At 42.0% G+C, this 14,901-nt stretch overlaps 1 protein-coding gene across 1 annotated transcript; it reads left to right on the plus strand.

Moving 5' to 3' along the window:
- Positions 1-8,823: 8,823 nt before the first annotated feature.
- On the plus strand, positions 8,824-12,547 carry CER1 (cerberus 1, DAN family BMP antagonist). The gene is made up of 2 exons (XM_039256600.1): positions 8,824-9,351; positions 11,251-12,547. The coding sequence occupies exons 1-2, from the start codon at positions 8,851-8,853 to the stop codon at positions 11,563-11,565; spliced, it is 816 nt and encodes a 271-aa protein (XP_039112531.1). The 5' UTR covers positions 8,824-8,850; the 3' UTR covers positions 11,566-12,547.
- Positions 12,548-14,901: the final 2,354 nt, after the last annotated feature.

A 14,901-nucleotide genomic window follows, 5' to 3' on the forward strand; every position in this document is an offset into this window, starting at 1 on the left:
GGTGGAAGAGTCGGGGTTTTAAAGTTCCATATGACAAGTGAGAACTCTCCCACATGTTAGGACATTTGTGTTGGACATGGAAATGTTTCCAGTTTTTGGAGAAATCCAGATGACCAGGGAAGCCCTTTTTAAAACCCCAATATGCTTTGCTCTCAGACATGATCTATGATACACAAATCTCAATATAAAGAGTGACACGCTAGCAGATGGTTTTTAACGTGACAGAAAGAATTGTTGCTAAGGACTTGAGGGATAGTTATTTTCTAAGAATGGCCACTCTGTGGTGCCACATTTTCAAAATTTCCTTTTGCATTCAGTATTTAAGGAATACACTTGTTGTATGTATGGAGGATCTATCATGCCCCCCCCCCCCCGCCCAAAGAACACGTGCAGAATTAAACGGTGCTAAATGGAGAGAAAGGCGGTTCAGGTTGTATGGAAGTCAGGAAGGATTTGGACCAGAAGTGAAAGGACGGAAAAAAACCAGCATAAACTGGCTCCCAGGAAATCTCCTTGCCTACAGATTTCCTACCCACCAGAATCCTTGGGTCGTTTTAGTGGCCAGCCTCAAATAACAAGCTTCCTGGAGTTTAAGGTTTGAATGGAGGATTGAACTTTTGCAATTGTGACTAAGCCCTGCCTAGCTTTATGGCCAAGTTGGGCCCAGGCTCAGGTAAGCAACAGAAAGCAAGTCTTACTGGAAAGTTCTGCTTTGCTTTTGCATTTTATTGTCATGATTTTTCGCAGTTTGTCTTATGTCACCTTGTTGCTTAATTCCCACACCTCGAAGGGAAAAATGTGTAATATTCTAATATTTATGTTACAGATACTTAACATTATGTTTCTGCATAGGTATTGCCAAGATAGTCAAGCCAACCTTTATTTATGGAGGGTAGAGAATATAAATCTGTCTAAAATCTTTCACGAGATGAAGGTCTTAATATTTCCAGAGTTGATTTTGGTGCCTACTCTTGGAGAGTCTTAGGAAAGGGTTGTCAATACAAGGTGTCATTGTTTTAGGTTTCCTATCCACGAGTTGCTTTTTTTTCCCCCAACTTCCCTCTCTTTTGGCAACTTCTCCTAGCATTCTGTCCTACATTTGGCCCCGAGTCAGTTGAAAGCTTTGCAAGTTGATTTTCCATTCCCATCTGAATTTTAGCTTAGCTGTGGAACTGTTTTCCATGTGTTTTTAATCATTTGTCCATGTGTTATGAGCTTATAGGGACAATATGGTTCCCTCAAGCTGCCTGCATTGTATAAGCAGAAACTGGCAAGGTAGCCAGGAGGAAAACGGTTTTCAACAGATGCCCCCTACACTCATTTCTGTTGGTGACACACCACCCCCATCCTCCAACTGGAGGAAAACAATTTACAAGCTGCGTTAAGTCACCTCACACAGATTCGGTCCTCTGGCATGAGCTACCTTTTCTGGGAGTGTAATTATCATTCAGGAGAAACCTGTCTGGGAAGTATGGCTGTTGTGGCAAAGTTCAAAGACTGACTCAGAGGCTGTGGCCAGGCTGGGAAATAAAGAAAAGGTGTATTCGGAGTCTTCCCAGATTCAGTGGAAATTTGATTTTAAAATAGAGTCCGAATGCAGAGAATTAAGGATAAGTTCTCCAGGACAAAGAGATACCTCTTAGAAAGTAAAGCCCAACAAGGTCCTGTGACAGAAGTTTCTGTCCACATTTTTATTGGATTTGGTACATTAAAACAAACATTCATTAACCTCTTAGGTGTAGAATGAGAGGCCAGGAACAAAAAGGAAACAGAAAAGTGCGTGTAACAAAATCCCTGTTCCCAAAGTTGCTGACAATGCCATCTCTGGCAAATGTAGACCTTGCCTCCCAGGAGGAAGGTTAGGAGGACACACGTGCACCCAAATTAAGCCAGATCTGAGGAATCGCTACATGGCCAAGTAAAGAAGCGACCCGGCTTCCAGAATCCCAGTGAAAGCCTGGTGTTCTGGGTGAGACGGCTCCTTGTAGATCTTCCACTACCCGGCGAGCTGGGTAGCTGCTGCATGGCAGTTCTCCTCCGACAGCTTAAAAACTCAGGATTTTCACAGCTGCTTTGCCCTCCCTGACCTCCCTTTCTCTATTTTATACAGGACCAAATTTATGAGAAATGAGTTAAATGTTGCAGAGAATTCCAACAGCTGTGAGGAGGCCTGGGGGATCCTGGGAAGGAGGAGGAATCAAAAGTCTGACCACAGCCAACTGACATGTCAGGGGACATGAGAACGTGGAGATTGGGTTTGCACAATTCTTTCTAAAATTTGCCCATGAAGGCAGGAGACAGCACTGAAGTATAGATAGAGCCTGAAAACTTTTAAGAAATCAAGAGACATTTTTATTTATTTATTTTTTTGTTAAACATTTTTTTTTACATTTAGTTATTTCTGAGAGACAGAGTAAGACAGAGTGTGAGTGGGAGAGGGGCAGAGAGAGAAGGAGACACAGAATCCGAAACAGGCTCCAGGCTCTGAGCAAGCATTCAGCACAGAGCCTGATGCGGGGCTTGAACCCATGAACCGTGAAATCATGACCTGAGCTGAAGTCAGACATTCAACAGACTGAGCCACTCAGGCACCCCAAGACATTTTTAAAAGATTCAAAATAAGCAAAGATTGTGTAATGCTAGTGGCAGGCGGCCGGTGGAGTAGAGGAAGGTTGATAAGAGAGAAGGAGAATATTCACTACTGTGGGTTGGCAAGAGCAGCATCCAAGAGCACTGTGGACAGGAGAAATGAATCAGTTTGGTAGATGATCAGACGGAAAGGAACACTCCTACTTGGTGGCTTCCATCTTTCTCTGTGGAAGAAGGAATGAGATCATTTGCTGAAAATGATGGAAGAGGTAGAGCCATCAAAGCCTTGAGATAACTAGAGAAGATTTTTAATCTATAGGGAAAATGAAGGTGGAGTTGAGTAATAAAAAAGATTGCTGGGCATAATTGAAGGTTAAGTTAAGAAGGGTGGTTAGTTAATGTAGAAGGAATCAATGTTTGCTACTATTCTGTCACGGTTTCTTCCAGCATTCCACAACCCAAATGTGGCCTGGGGAAGGTGACAGCTGGGTGTTTCCAGAGCTGGGACTTTACTAGATAGGTGTAAGAGGACAGAGGGGCCAAGGAGATGGGAATGTTGCAAAAGTTTGAAGTGATGGGCCCTGAATCCAACCTGGATAGGGAAGTAAGTGAAGACCGGAGAGCTTAGAGATAACCATGCATTCATTTTTTTTTTTAAGTTTATTTATTTGAGAGAGAGACAGAGAACTCCAAATCAGGGGAGGGGCAGAGAGAGAGAAACAGAGAATCCCAGGCAGGCTCCGAGGTATCAGCACAGAGCCAAACATGGGGCTCGATCCCACCACCTGACCATGAGATCATGACCTGGGCCAAAACCAAGACTCTGATGCTTAACCAACTGAGCCACCCACACACCCCTTATTCATTCATTTTTAAACCAGTAGTTTTGAGCACCTACCACGTGGAAGGAACTGTTCTAAGGCTTGAGATAGTGATTACAAAAGACCTAATACTACTTTCATGGCCTTTAAAATCTAAAGTGGGGACAGATGTTAAACAAATGTTCACACAAGTCACCATTTAACTACAATGGTGGTGGAACTGTTATGAAGACAAAGAAGAAAATAGGGAACAACTGTGTAGACCTGACACAACAGAATGTTGTCATGTGAATGGAATGTGAAATTCACCAATCCTGATCATAATAGGAGTCAACATGTAAGGGGGATAGGGAAGCCAGTTGAACTGGGGTCATCAGATTTCAGTCCAGGTATTGAATGCAGCATCATAAAATGCCAATGTCTTGTTGTTGGTCAGATGCGACCATGTAGACACTGAAGTTACCCAGGGTGATAGGATTAAGGATGAAAAGAAAGACAATGAGCCAGATGAGGAAGGAAGGGTGTTGTCCGTGGTAAGGTTCAGGACCTGGAGTGCCAGAGATCCTGTAGCTTACAAGCTGTAAGGCAGAATTAGGAACCATATAAAGGTTTTCTGGCTTCCAGTCCAGAGTTACTTCTTCCATTACTCTCTGAGAGCAGCTCTCTGCAGAATGAGAAGTGAGCCAGGTAAACTGTAAAGATGGAGAAGAGGAGCATGACAGAGCTTAGCATTGGTGAAGGCATCCTGGCCTGGCTGTAAGTCAAGGCTGGCAGTGGGAAGGATGGGCAGTAGGGTGGTGGGCACACGGTGAAGTTGCATCAGCCCCCTTGGCCTTCTTCTAGATTTGCAGGTGCTCTCTCTACAATCTTGGTAAGTAGCTGATTAGTCACATAGCCTACGACTTGTGCACAGTGATACATACATCCCCATTTGCAAAAATAAATGAATAAAATGCTTTTTCATGGGGCAGGAGTGTTTGGGACAGAGAGCAACAGATCACTGAAACTGCAAATGGAATAATCTGATCATAAAAGTAACTTGGGGATCAGAGGAAATGGGGAATTTTTGTGGCATGCGACCCCATTTGATATTTACCCTTTTGTATTGGCTACACGTTTCATTCCCTTTGAGTGTTATATTAGTTTGCTGTGGGATACATAATGAAGTTCCACAGACAGGGTGGCTTAAACAAGAAGAGACTTATTTTCTCACAGTTCTGGAGGCTGGAAGTTCCAAATCTGGGTGTTGGTAAGCCTGTTTCCTTCTGGGCGTTCTCTCCTCGGCTTGCAGACTGCCATCTCTCCTTATGTGTCTTTGTCTTCATCTCCTTTTCTTACAGGGACACCAGTCTTATCAGACTAGGGCCCATACCCTAATGGCTTCATTTTAAAAGCCTTATCTTCAAATATGGTCATATTCTGAGGTACTGGGGCATTGAGTCTGTAGCACGTGAATTTTTGGGAGGGACATAATTCAACTCATAACAGATGACATTTTTATCTTATTTTTTAAAAATATTTACTTATTTATTTTGACAGAGAGAGAGAGAAAGAGAGAGCAAGAAAGCACTCCACTGAGAGCACGGAGCCTGTATCAGGGCTCGATCTCGTGAACCATGAGATCATAAACTGAGCTGAAATCAAGAGTCAGAAGCTTAACCGACAGGGCCACCCAGGTGTCCCAACAGGTGACAATTTTAGAAGACTCAATATAAATAAGTTGATAACAGTGATTGCCTCCGTGGCAGGACAGGAAGCCTGGGAAGGCAAGGGAAGATCTCTCTTTAATTGTACAATGTTTTGTATTATTTAAGTTTTGTGACTACAAATATTCAGTACGTCATCAAAATTAAAAGAGAGAGAATGAGGGCACATTTATTGCACATCCTTGCACTCAACACCTATCTATTGAATAAAATTAACATAAACACAGTGTGCCAGTTCACTCTGCCTTTGGAGTTTGGATCCATTTGAAAGTCCTTGATTAGTACAGGAGTGGTGCCTGCCAACCTTTTCCTTGTGTAACTTATCTTGAATAAGCTAGTGTCTTCCTATAGGTTGCAAATTCCAGTGGGCCTGGGCAAGGACACCCTTACCATTTTATCCCCAAGACCTTATGCAGACTTGGCACTCAAAAATACACTGTATGAATGAATGCATCAGTGAGTCCAATGAGCAGAGCATCTTTGGGGAATGAAGTTCTTCCCAAAGTCTTCTTTCCACAGAAAGTGGCAGGGAGAGGAGTGCAGAGGGGGAGTGCTAGGCTTTGACTGATTTACTGAACCAAATCAAGATAAGGTTGAAGCCGAAACCACTTACCCTAATTTGTCCTATTCTCTGTTCTTTGGGAAAAAAGGAGGAAGATTCTGCCTTCATTTGGGTTCTTTGAAAATAACCTACCCCCTACAACCCTATTGCTTTTCCATATTTTGGAAAGAAGGGTAGCTAGGAAACAGTGGCACACACCCTACGCAGATTTCTTTCACTAATCCATCCACCCAAATTCTCTTTTCTACTTCCCAGCTTACCTCCAATGCCCATCTACGACCCAGCACTGCCTCTCACCTTTTGTTGTCGGTCTGGGGTTTTCAGAAAAGAATTTAGCCTCTTTGTTTCCCCTCAGAGGGCACTAGACCGCTTTATAGTTTCTGAAAAGCCTGTAAGAGGGACAGAAATACGTGACTGCTGTGTCCTCTCAGGCACGTTGGGATCTCCACCTTCCTGTAGGCCTTGTAGTGCCCAGGAAAACCATGTTAAGTTGAAAGCAGAGTTCAGATGATGCTGAGCGTGAGTTGTGAATTACAATGGATGAACAATGAGATTAGCCCCTCTAGCTCTCATGCGGGCCTGATGTTGTCCCAGGAACTGGACATGGCAGGCGGGGGCCCATGTCAACTCAGGCCTGCCTCTCACTGTGGCATTTGGTACTAAGTACACCAACAATCTCTGGTGCTCTCTCCACACGACTGTGTCCTGCTGAGCCTGGAGGCCTCCTCCGGACCTACCTCCATTTGGCTTCATCCAAACTGGGAGGTAACCAGATGCTTGTCTCACCGAAGACCCACAGAGGCAGCATATTTTTGTTCAAAGCTACAAAATGTTTACGGTCTTAAGAGTAAACTATGATGTATCACATACATAGTTTTAGAATTGACGAGAGAACGCAGAGGTCAAAGGTCAATGTCATCTGCCCTTAGCTGTAAAAGACAGGAGTTGAAGACAGACCTATGTTCTCACCGCAGGAGGCTTTACTTTGCTTGCTTTATCCTTCAAGATATGTGCACATCTTCTCAACAGAAATGACAGAACAGCAAAAGCAAAATCTGCATGAGTATTTTTTAAATGACCAAATACCAAAATTAGGATCCGAAGAAGAAGGGGTTAGGACTACAGGAAGGTTAAAAATGGATAACTGACATCACTACAGCTCATATAATTAGATTATAGAATGTACAGTACCACTAGGCTACGCTACCTGCTTGAGGGCAGGAACCAAGTTGTTACCGCTTTCTGTCTTCTGCTTATATCTAACACGATGTATAACCCACAAAGTGAATCTTCCACAAATTTGAATGCAATTGTAATTATTTGAATTGTATCCTATCTGCCGAGCTGGGCAATCTGAGACCCTGAGTGGGATCTCTCGGTCAGACTTCTGTTTGGGGAAATGACAGCCACTGTGATTGATGGCATTGGAATTTCAGGTGCCAAAAAGTAAAGTTTAAAAGAAATACAGAAACAGATCTGGCTTCAAGACTGTATTTATAATTGGGGCAGAGTAGCCAGCTCTGGAAAGTCTATTTCATTAGATAGCTGAGGGGAATCAAGAAATTCAAATGGCAGGCAACTTTTAAAAGTACTTTAAAAGAAATGGCAAATACTAATGTTCATTTAGTATGGATCAATTAATTGTTCCTTAATTAATACTAGCCCAGGTCCTGTGGATGTTTGGTATGGGCAAAAGATATCTCTTCTGAGAGAATTTGGGAAAATGATGGTCCATTTAAAAATTGTTCATTATTGTAAATAAAGGAATTTACATCGGGCTTTATGTCACAGAAATCAGGCACGACTATTAAAGGAACACTAATGTCTGGACAAAGATTCTAATGGGGCAATCCTTAGAAAGCTTAATCAATATGGAAATGGGACAATGTTTCTGGATTATGTGTGTTACTAAAAGCAAGGAATATGGTAATTAAGTTAAAAGGGAAGAAATATATGCAAGTATGGGATTAATTTCCAATGGAAATACTGTTCAAATGGAGTGCACGGTCAATTGAATTCAATTTATGGGTTTCAGTGTGTGGATCTGTTTATTTCTCATACCCTTGTGTGATTTTCTAATGATAATCAACTAACAAATCTCTTTTGATTCCTGAAGATGAATGTTTGCCTCCATCTTCATTTTACCTGGTCATCAATTACTGTAGCATAAGGAAGATGATGTGGATTCTGTAAGATAAAGAATTGACCAGCCAGCTTCAGGGCCAGAGCTATCAAACCTGGTTCTTAGAATCCACGTTCTCAAGTCTGGCTCTTTGTTTAGCGAAAGAAAAAAAATCAATAGAGTGGCTTGAGGGAGACATTTCTCCATCTTCACTGAAGACTGAGAAGCAGTCAGTCTATTACTGAGGACCCGGTTGAGAAGTTTGTGAACAATTGAAAGAGTTTATCTGATGGCTGACCCATTGTGAAACTTAGCGTCCGGTATCTGATTCTGAAAGTGAGGGGATTAATTTGGGAACTGTGAGTTTCCTTGTGTGGAAAAGGAGCATGTATCCCCTTTATTCGGTTATTATGTAAAAACCAACAACCTCTACCACATCTAAGTAAGAGAGTCCTCTGCTCAACAAAGTTAACATCTTTCTTTCTTCCTTTTCCTTCCTTATAATTTTGATATACTTCTTTGGCTGCCTGTGTGTGTGTGTGTGTGTGTGTGTGTGTGTGTGAAGCCTAGAGGCTTGGGTTTTCACTAAATGCATGCCTTTAATTGTTATTGGATACACTTCTTTCATAAAACCATGCCTTGTCTTTTCTATCCCAGTGCAAAGCAGATGCACCACAGATGTCCGTTGACTCTGGTCCTTCTCCTAATAACAGTGATGGGAAATCTGGGGAAAAGAATGTGTTGTTTTCAGGGATAACTGCTCTGTAAATCTCAGACGATAAAGTGCCAGCTAATTACCCCCTGGGTCCCAGGCTTTCACTGGGGCCTTCAAAAACACACACAACTAAAGAGAAGGCAGGACACCATTAGCACTACATAATTCAAGCAAACAATAAATGTGTTTACTCTGCTGGCTACTGACCACCTGCCTTTCCATCCCACAAGGCAGGTATCTATATATAGGATCTCCTTGTTTGTTCCTGCAGAGAGTGAACCTTTCCCTTAGACCTCACCATCTGTGAATCTGAAAGAAGCTTGGGCCCTCACAGCATGTGTCTCCTCTTCCTTCGGCTGCTGGTGCTCCTGCCTCTAGGGAAGGCTGCGCAGCAGCACCGGGAAGGCCACCAGAGTCAGACTCCTGTTTCCCCCAGGCTCCCAGAAAGGAGTCACAGAGAACTCCCCGTGGGCCACCACGAGGAGGCTGAGGAGAAGCCGGATCTTTTTGTTGCAGTGCCACACCTGATAGGTGCAGGGGAAGGCCAGAGGCAGAGAGAGAAGATGCTGTCCAGGTTTGGAAGGTTCTGGAAGAAGCCTGAGCAACAAGTGCGCCCACCCCGGGACTCGGTCAGTGAGCACTTCCCGCCTGGGACCCGGGCCCTCGCCCAGCCGAAAGATGGGATGCAGATGGAGAAATCTCCCCTACGGGAAGAAGCCAAGAGGTTCTGGCACCACTTTGTGTTCAGAATGGGTCCAGCTTCCCAGGGAATCATCCTGCCCATCAAAAGCCACGAAGTACATCAGGAGACCTGTAGGACAGTGCCCTTCAGCCAGGTATCTGTTCCGGAGGGAGAGGGGGTCGGAGCTTGCAAGAAAGGGGCGGACAACTGGCACAGGTGGAAAGTAGGAGGGAACGCGGCCAGAGTCTCGCCTAACGCCCAGATTTGGCCCTTGGGCGTTCATCACAGGGACTGGCAGGGTATGGTCACGCTCCCCAAATTTCCTTCCAGCTTTCCACAGTTTCTTGGCATTCTGGAAATGCTGTAAGAATGGTATGATGCTATTGCCAATATTAGTAACCATTCATATTGATGGCGCAGACCTTTGGTTCATGGGCTTTTCCTTATTTTTATGTGGAAGGGAGTCAATCCAGAGAGATAAGTAAGACGGAGACCCACCGTTAGGAAAACTGGGAACTTAGAGAAATAACCAGAGCTTCTTTCCAGCTGTTTCTCTAACACTCTATTGGGATGTAGATGAGTAGGTCAACTCCACCCATAGATAAGGGAGGAAACAGTGGACTCCTCCCCAAACACTCTCATTCTTACTATCTCAGTCTTAATCCCTGTATTTCACACCAAGCTACTTCACAGGCAGTCAGGCAGAAGGGGCCGCAGAGTTTTTAACATCGGCCGCTGCAAAAGATGATTTAATTTATTTTTCTCATTAGCTTTCAAAAAACCGGTATCGGTGTGAAATCACATTCGCTCCTGAAACACCTCCTGCTTCATGTTGTGTTGGCTGATTTGTGGTTATTATGATTGATTCTTCCCTATCGAGACAAAGGGGCAGTCTACTATCCACTTCCTCCAGTCGGTCCTGGCAAGCCCCACACTCCAAATGTTAATTTAAACTGAGAAACTGCATCAAGTCCTTAAACACGAAGATACTGAACCAAAAGCATGCAGGGTAGAGTAAAAATTTACAGTCCAATAATGCTACCCAATTAAGCAGGCAGAATTACAAGGTAATTGACTGTGTAAGGCAGTTAAGTATTCTGCCTGAAAAGGCAAGGATATGTCACAGTAAATCCATTATCGAATAATAATGATGGCTTTGTTGGCCATGGGCAATTACAAAATTGCTCCTAAGAATCATGCAGCCAAATTTCCTTTGAAACTCTTATTTTACATTCCAGTGCTAATTAAATTAAAATTAAGGTGTTTGACTCATATATCTTAAAGGGCACATCAAGCCAGGTGAATGGGGTTAGAGGAGGCAAAGGTGATATAACTCAGAATGATCTGCTTTCATAGATGCCATCACTTGGCCACATGTAACTTCATTGATTTGAATGTACTGGAGGCACTGAAAAATAGAATAGAATTCATGATGTTCTGATCCGAATACTTATGGAGAATCTGTTGGGTATAGTGCATGGTGAAGTGTAGAAAGATAAGGAGCATTGTTTGTATAGGAAGTTAGCCATTAGAGTTTTTTTACCTGGTAACATCCAATTAGACAAAATTTCTTAAAGTTTGACATTTAAGATACAAAGCATTTTCTTTTTCAACTTAGGGATTTCCTAAAGGCTAATTTATCAATATATTCAATAAAAGAAATTTAGTTGAGGTGGCTTTATACTTTTATAGATTTTTGAATGTTTATTTTTGAGAGAGAGAGAGATTGAGAGTGGGGGAAGGACAGAGAAAGGGAAACAGAGGATCTGAAGCAGGCTCTGCACTGACAGCAGAGAGTCCTATATGGGGCTCGAACTCACAATCCGTGAGATCATGGCCTGAGCCGAAGTCAGAACACTTAACCGACTGAGCCAGCCAGGTGCCCCTGCTGTTATAGATTAACCATCACTTGGATATTGTAAAATATCCAAAATTGGAAAGTTTTTGAAATTCTAGTCTGAATTATCTTCAGACATATAGTTTATAGCTTCTGGATCACGGATGTTAATGAGATGACTCATGATACTTTAATGGAGATGTGTTTGCCTTTTAGGCGATCACCCATGAAGACTGTGAGAAAGTAGTTGTACAGAACAACCTTTGCTTTGGGAAATGTGGGTCTGTTCGTTTTCCTGGAGCTGCGCAGCACCCCCACACATTCTGTTCCCACTGCTTGCCTGCCAAGTTCACCACGATGCACTTGCAGCTGAACTGCACTGGCCTTTCTCCCGTGGTCAAGGTGGTGATGCTGGTGGAGGAGTGCCAGTGCAAGATGAAGACTGAGCATGAGCATGGACACCTACTCCAGGCAGGCTCCCAGGCAGAATCTCATGCGCAGGATCCCTTCATCCCAGGATTTTCCACTTAAAAAGAGATCCCACTAGGACCTTTGGAAATCAAAACCATAGTAGTAAAGGTGCTTGTTATTCAGTTTGGAGCTGGCTAGTCGGTGCATACTATTATAAGGGAAAGGCAGTTTAAAAACTAGCGGGATAGAACAATCTAGAGGAAATGGTATTCATCTAGTTATTGGTGTATATTTGGGTTCCAGTCTTGGTTCTGCCATGCTGGCAGGAGGATATTAAGGAGTTGTAGAAACTTTCTCCACCTCAAGGGCTTCATCTCTATATGACAGACTGAACCAGATGATTGCTAAAATCTTTTCCTCTACTAATATTCCATGATCTAGTGTCTTCCAGTTCTGGTAAAAGCCCTCCATCCGAAGTAGGAAAAGAAAGAAGGTAGATAGTAAAAGTTGGCTTCTTTAATAGCTTGTCAAAGCACCACCGAAAACATGTATATAGTGTTTGTAGGAAGGATTCTTCATACATGTAGGTGTACTTTGCATCTCAGTGTTTTATTTGTCTTCTATCAAACGCTTATTTTAGTTCCATAGATTTAAGGAGTGGTTTGCTTCGCTGCCTCTTTATTTTTGATACTCCCCATATAAAGGTCTTAAGGTCAGGTCTCTGGCTTTGAAGAAGGAAGAGTGATCTAACTTTTAGTGGTTTACCTAAATTACCGGGAAATAAAAAAATATACAACCAGTACCCGGCTTAAAGGTCAATCCAGAGATGCTAATGAAAGTAACCAAGGAATTCCAGTAGACAGGAAATTAAATAAATGGCAAAGGAATAAAATTGGAAAGAATTTACTGGTGAAACCCTTTATCCATATGCATTTAGGATTGGGTAGTAAGTTAAAGTACTGTGTTTGGATGACCGTTTTTTTTTTTTTTGCTGCTGTATAAAATCTTCATATTATAATTTTATTCTGTAAATGCCACACTTGCAATTTCTGAAAATATTCTGAATACTTTGAAGTATTAAACAGTAGTGTGTGAAGCATTCTGGGAAATTTCATGGCATTCAATTGTCTTAATTAAATGTCCTTAATGGTTTTTTTCCGTCCCATAATTTAAGAAGCTTCTGGAGATTACCTGTGTAGGAGCACTTCTGAAATGGCCTCAGGGGGCTAACAATGGATCAAGTGTTCCTTCTGACACTTCCAGAAGTTTTCTGTTTATAGAAAATCACTGTCTTTAGTGATCTATTTCTCCTTCTGTATTTATTTGTATGCATACAGTGTACAGACCTGGGATTTCCTAGCCATATTTCTTTTTCTATAATCATTCTTTTAAAAACTCTGCTTAAAATTATTTTAATTATTTGAATCCTATTACTTCAGTATACACCAAAAAAAGCGTTTCCTAGAATATTGATTTTTTAAAGAAATCAATGTATATTTGAATTCTATTTCTCTTTAATCACACCATCTAAACTGGCTGTGGATACATTTATATTTAGTGTATATTCTACATCAAAATAATAGAATATGTGGTATACGGATACACGTGTGGCATTTACATCAGAATATATTACACCCTTCGGTGGTCAAAGACAACCTAATTGGCCAAGATATGGTCATAAGGATAAAACTGTTAAGCATTAATGATATCCCAGCTGGTCAATGTATTTTGGTGCCAAAAGCTATAGAGCAGCTGTCTGGTTTGCAATTGCCTAACCCTGATTATGTAAACCCATCTCTGCCAATTGGACTGTCCTTCTCCTCCTTACATGCTTGCAAATCCCTTTTATTTATCCTTGCAAATAGACTCTCAAGCCCAGGCCCCAAACAATCATCAGTCTTATTCAGACTCTGTGCTGCTCTTCCCTCACGTGAATTCAAGATGAGACAGTGAATAGCGGTATCCAAGCTTACATTCATAGTCATACTGCAAATCTCATGAAATTTCCCCCATTCATCCATTGTTACTAAAAAAAAAAAAAAAAAGCAGTTCTCAATGGTTCAACATAACGCATGGGAACATAGGCAACCCAAAGGAAACACACAAATATTGAACATCTATTAAGTGCCAGACACTATGCTGGGTCTCTTGCATAAACTTTATGCAATTTATGTAATGCACAAATACATGTATTATACAATCCTCACAAAAATCTTATGAGGCGGGTAAATACCTTATTTTACAGGTAAGAAAAATAAGACTTAAAAAGTTGAAGCAACTAGGGGTACCTGGGTGGCTCAGTCAGTTAAGTGACCAACTTCAGCTCAGGTCATGATCTTGCGGTTCTTGAGTTTGAGCTCCACGTTGGGCTCTGTGCTGACAGCTGGGAGCCTGGAGCCTGCTTTGGATTCTGTGTCTCCCCCGACCCTCCCCCCACACGCACTCTGTCTCTGTCTCTCTCTCTCTCAAAAATAAACAAACATTTAAAAAATGTTTAAATTTTAAAGTAGCCTAAGGTCATTGGGAGCATATTTTCTATTTGTATTAAAATATTTACTCATTCATTGCCCAGTAGTTTAGATTGATCTCTTTGAGGTCTCTTGCCTATAGGCCTCAAAGCTAATTTCTTTTACCTCTTGCCCGGCTCTCATATTTGAAGGACATTGATGTTACTGCTTGAGCAAGAAATCGTCCCTAGATCAGGTTCTCAGCCAAGCAGTGTCTTAACTTGAGACGTGGTCATGGTGACTCCTTCCTCAATCTTGGTCTCATTTTCTGGCCAGAGAATATGAAGGTGATAATAATCACTTCAAAGTTATTGTGATGATCAAGTGTAGGTAGCAGCACATCAGACGGCTTTAGTTCCTGTAAAACTATAAGGGCTTAGTTCATTCTTCTCCATTCAGATGTCCTCTTGGTCTCTTTCTCTTTTTTTTTTTTGTTTTGTTTTGAGAAATTTAAACACAGAAAAGTAGAAAGAATATTATAGCAAACACTCAAATGCTCACCATCAGAATATTTAACATCTTGTCATCTTGTGCTTGTTTATTTTTGTTAAAGAAGTAAACCATTTCACATATAAATAAAGCCCCCTCCAACCACCATGCTGAGGCTTATCCCTCAAACCCCTGACTCCTCAAGAACCACCCTCCAAGATTCCTATTTTTACTTCCAATATCCTGTTATATTTTTGCAAAGGTACATATACATCCATAAATAATAAATAGCATTAGTTTTCTTTTTTTAATTTTTAATGTTTATTTTTGAGACAGAGAAAGAGAGAGAGAGACAGAGTGCGAATTAGGGAGGGGCAGAGACAGAGAGGGAGACACAGAATCCGAAGCGGGCTCTAGACTCTGAGCTGTCAGCACAGAGCCTGATGCGGGGCTCGAACCCACAGACGGTGAAACCTTGACCTGGGCCAAAGTCCAAAGCTCAACTGACTGAGCCATCCAG

This window comes from Hyaena hyaena, unplaced genomic scaffold (genome assembly GCF_003009895.1).
Source record: "Hyaena hyaena isolate Hyena2069 unplaced genomic scaffold, ASM300989v1 scaffold_573, whole genome shotgun sequence".
Taxonomy (NCBI): domain Eukaryota; kingdom Metazoa; phylum Chordata; class Mammalia; order Carnivora; family Hyaenidae; genus Hyaena; species Hyaena hyaena.

Bases quoted from the DNA above. Each gene is read 5' to 3' on its own strand.
- CER1 (XM_039256600.1), top strand. From the start codon at position 8,851: ATGTGTCTCCTCTTCCTTCGGCTGCTGGTGCTCCTGCCTCTAGGGAAG. The intron at 9,352-11,250 runs GTATCTGTTCCG...TTTGCCTTTTAG, and splicing joins GGACAGTGCCCTTCAGCCAG to GCGATCACCCATGAAGACTG.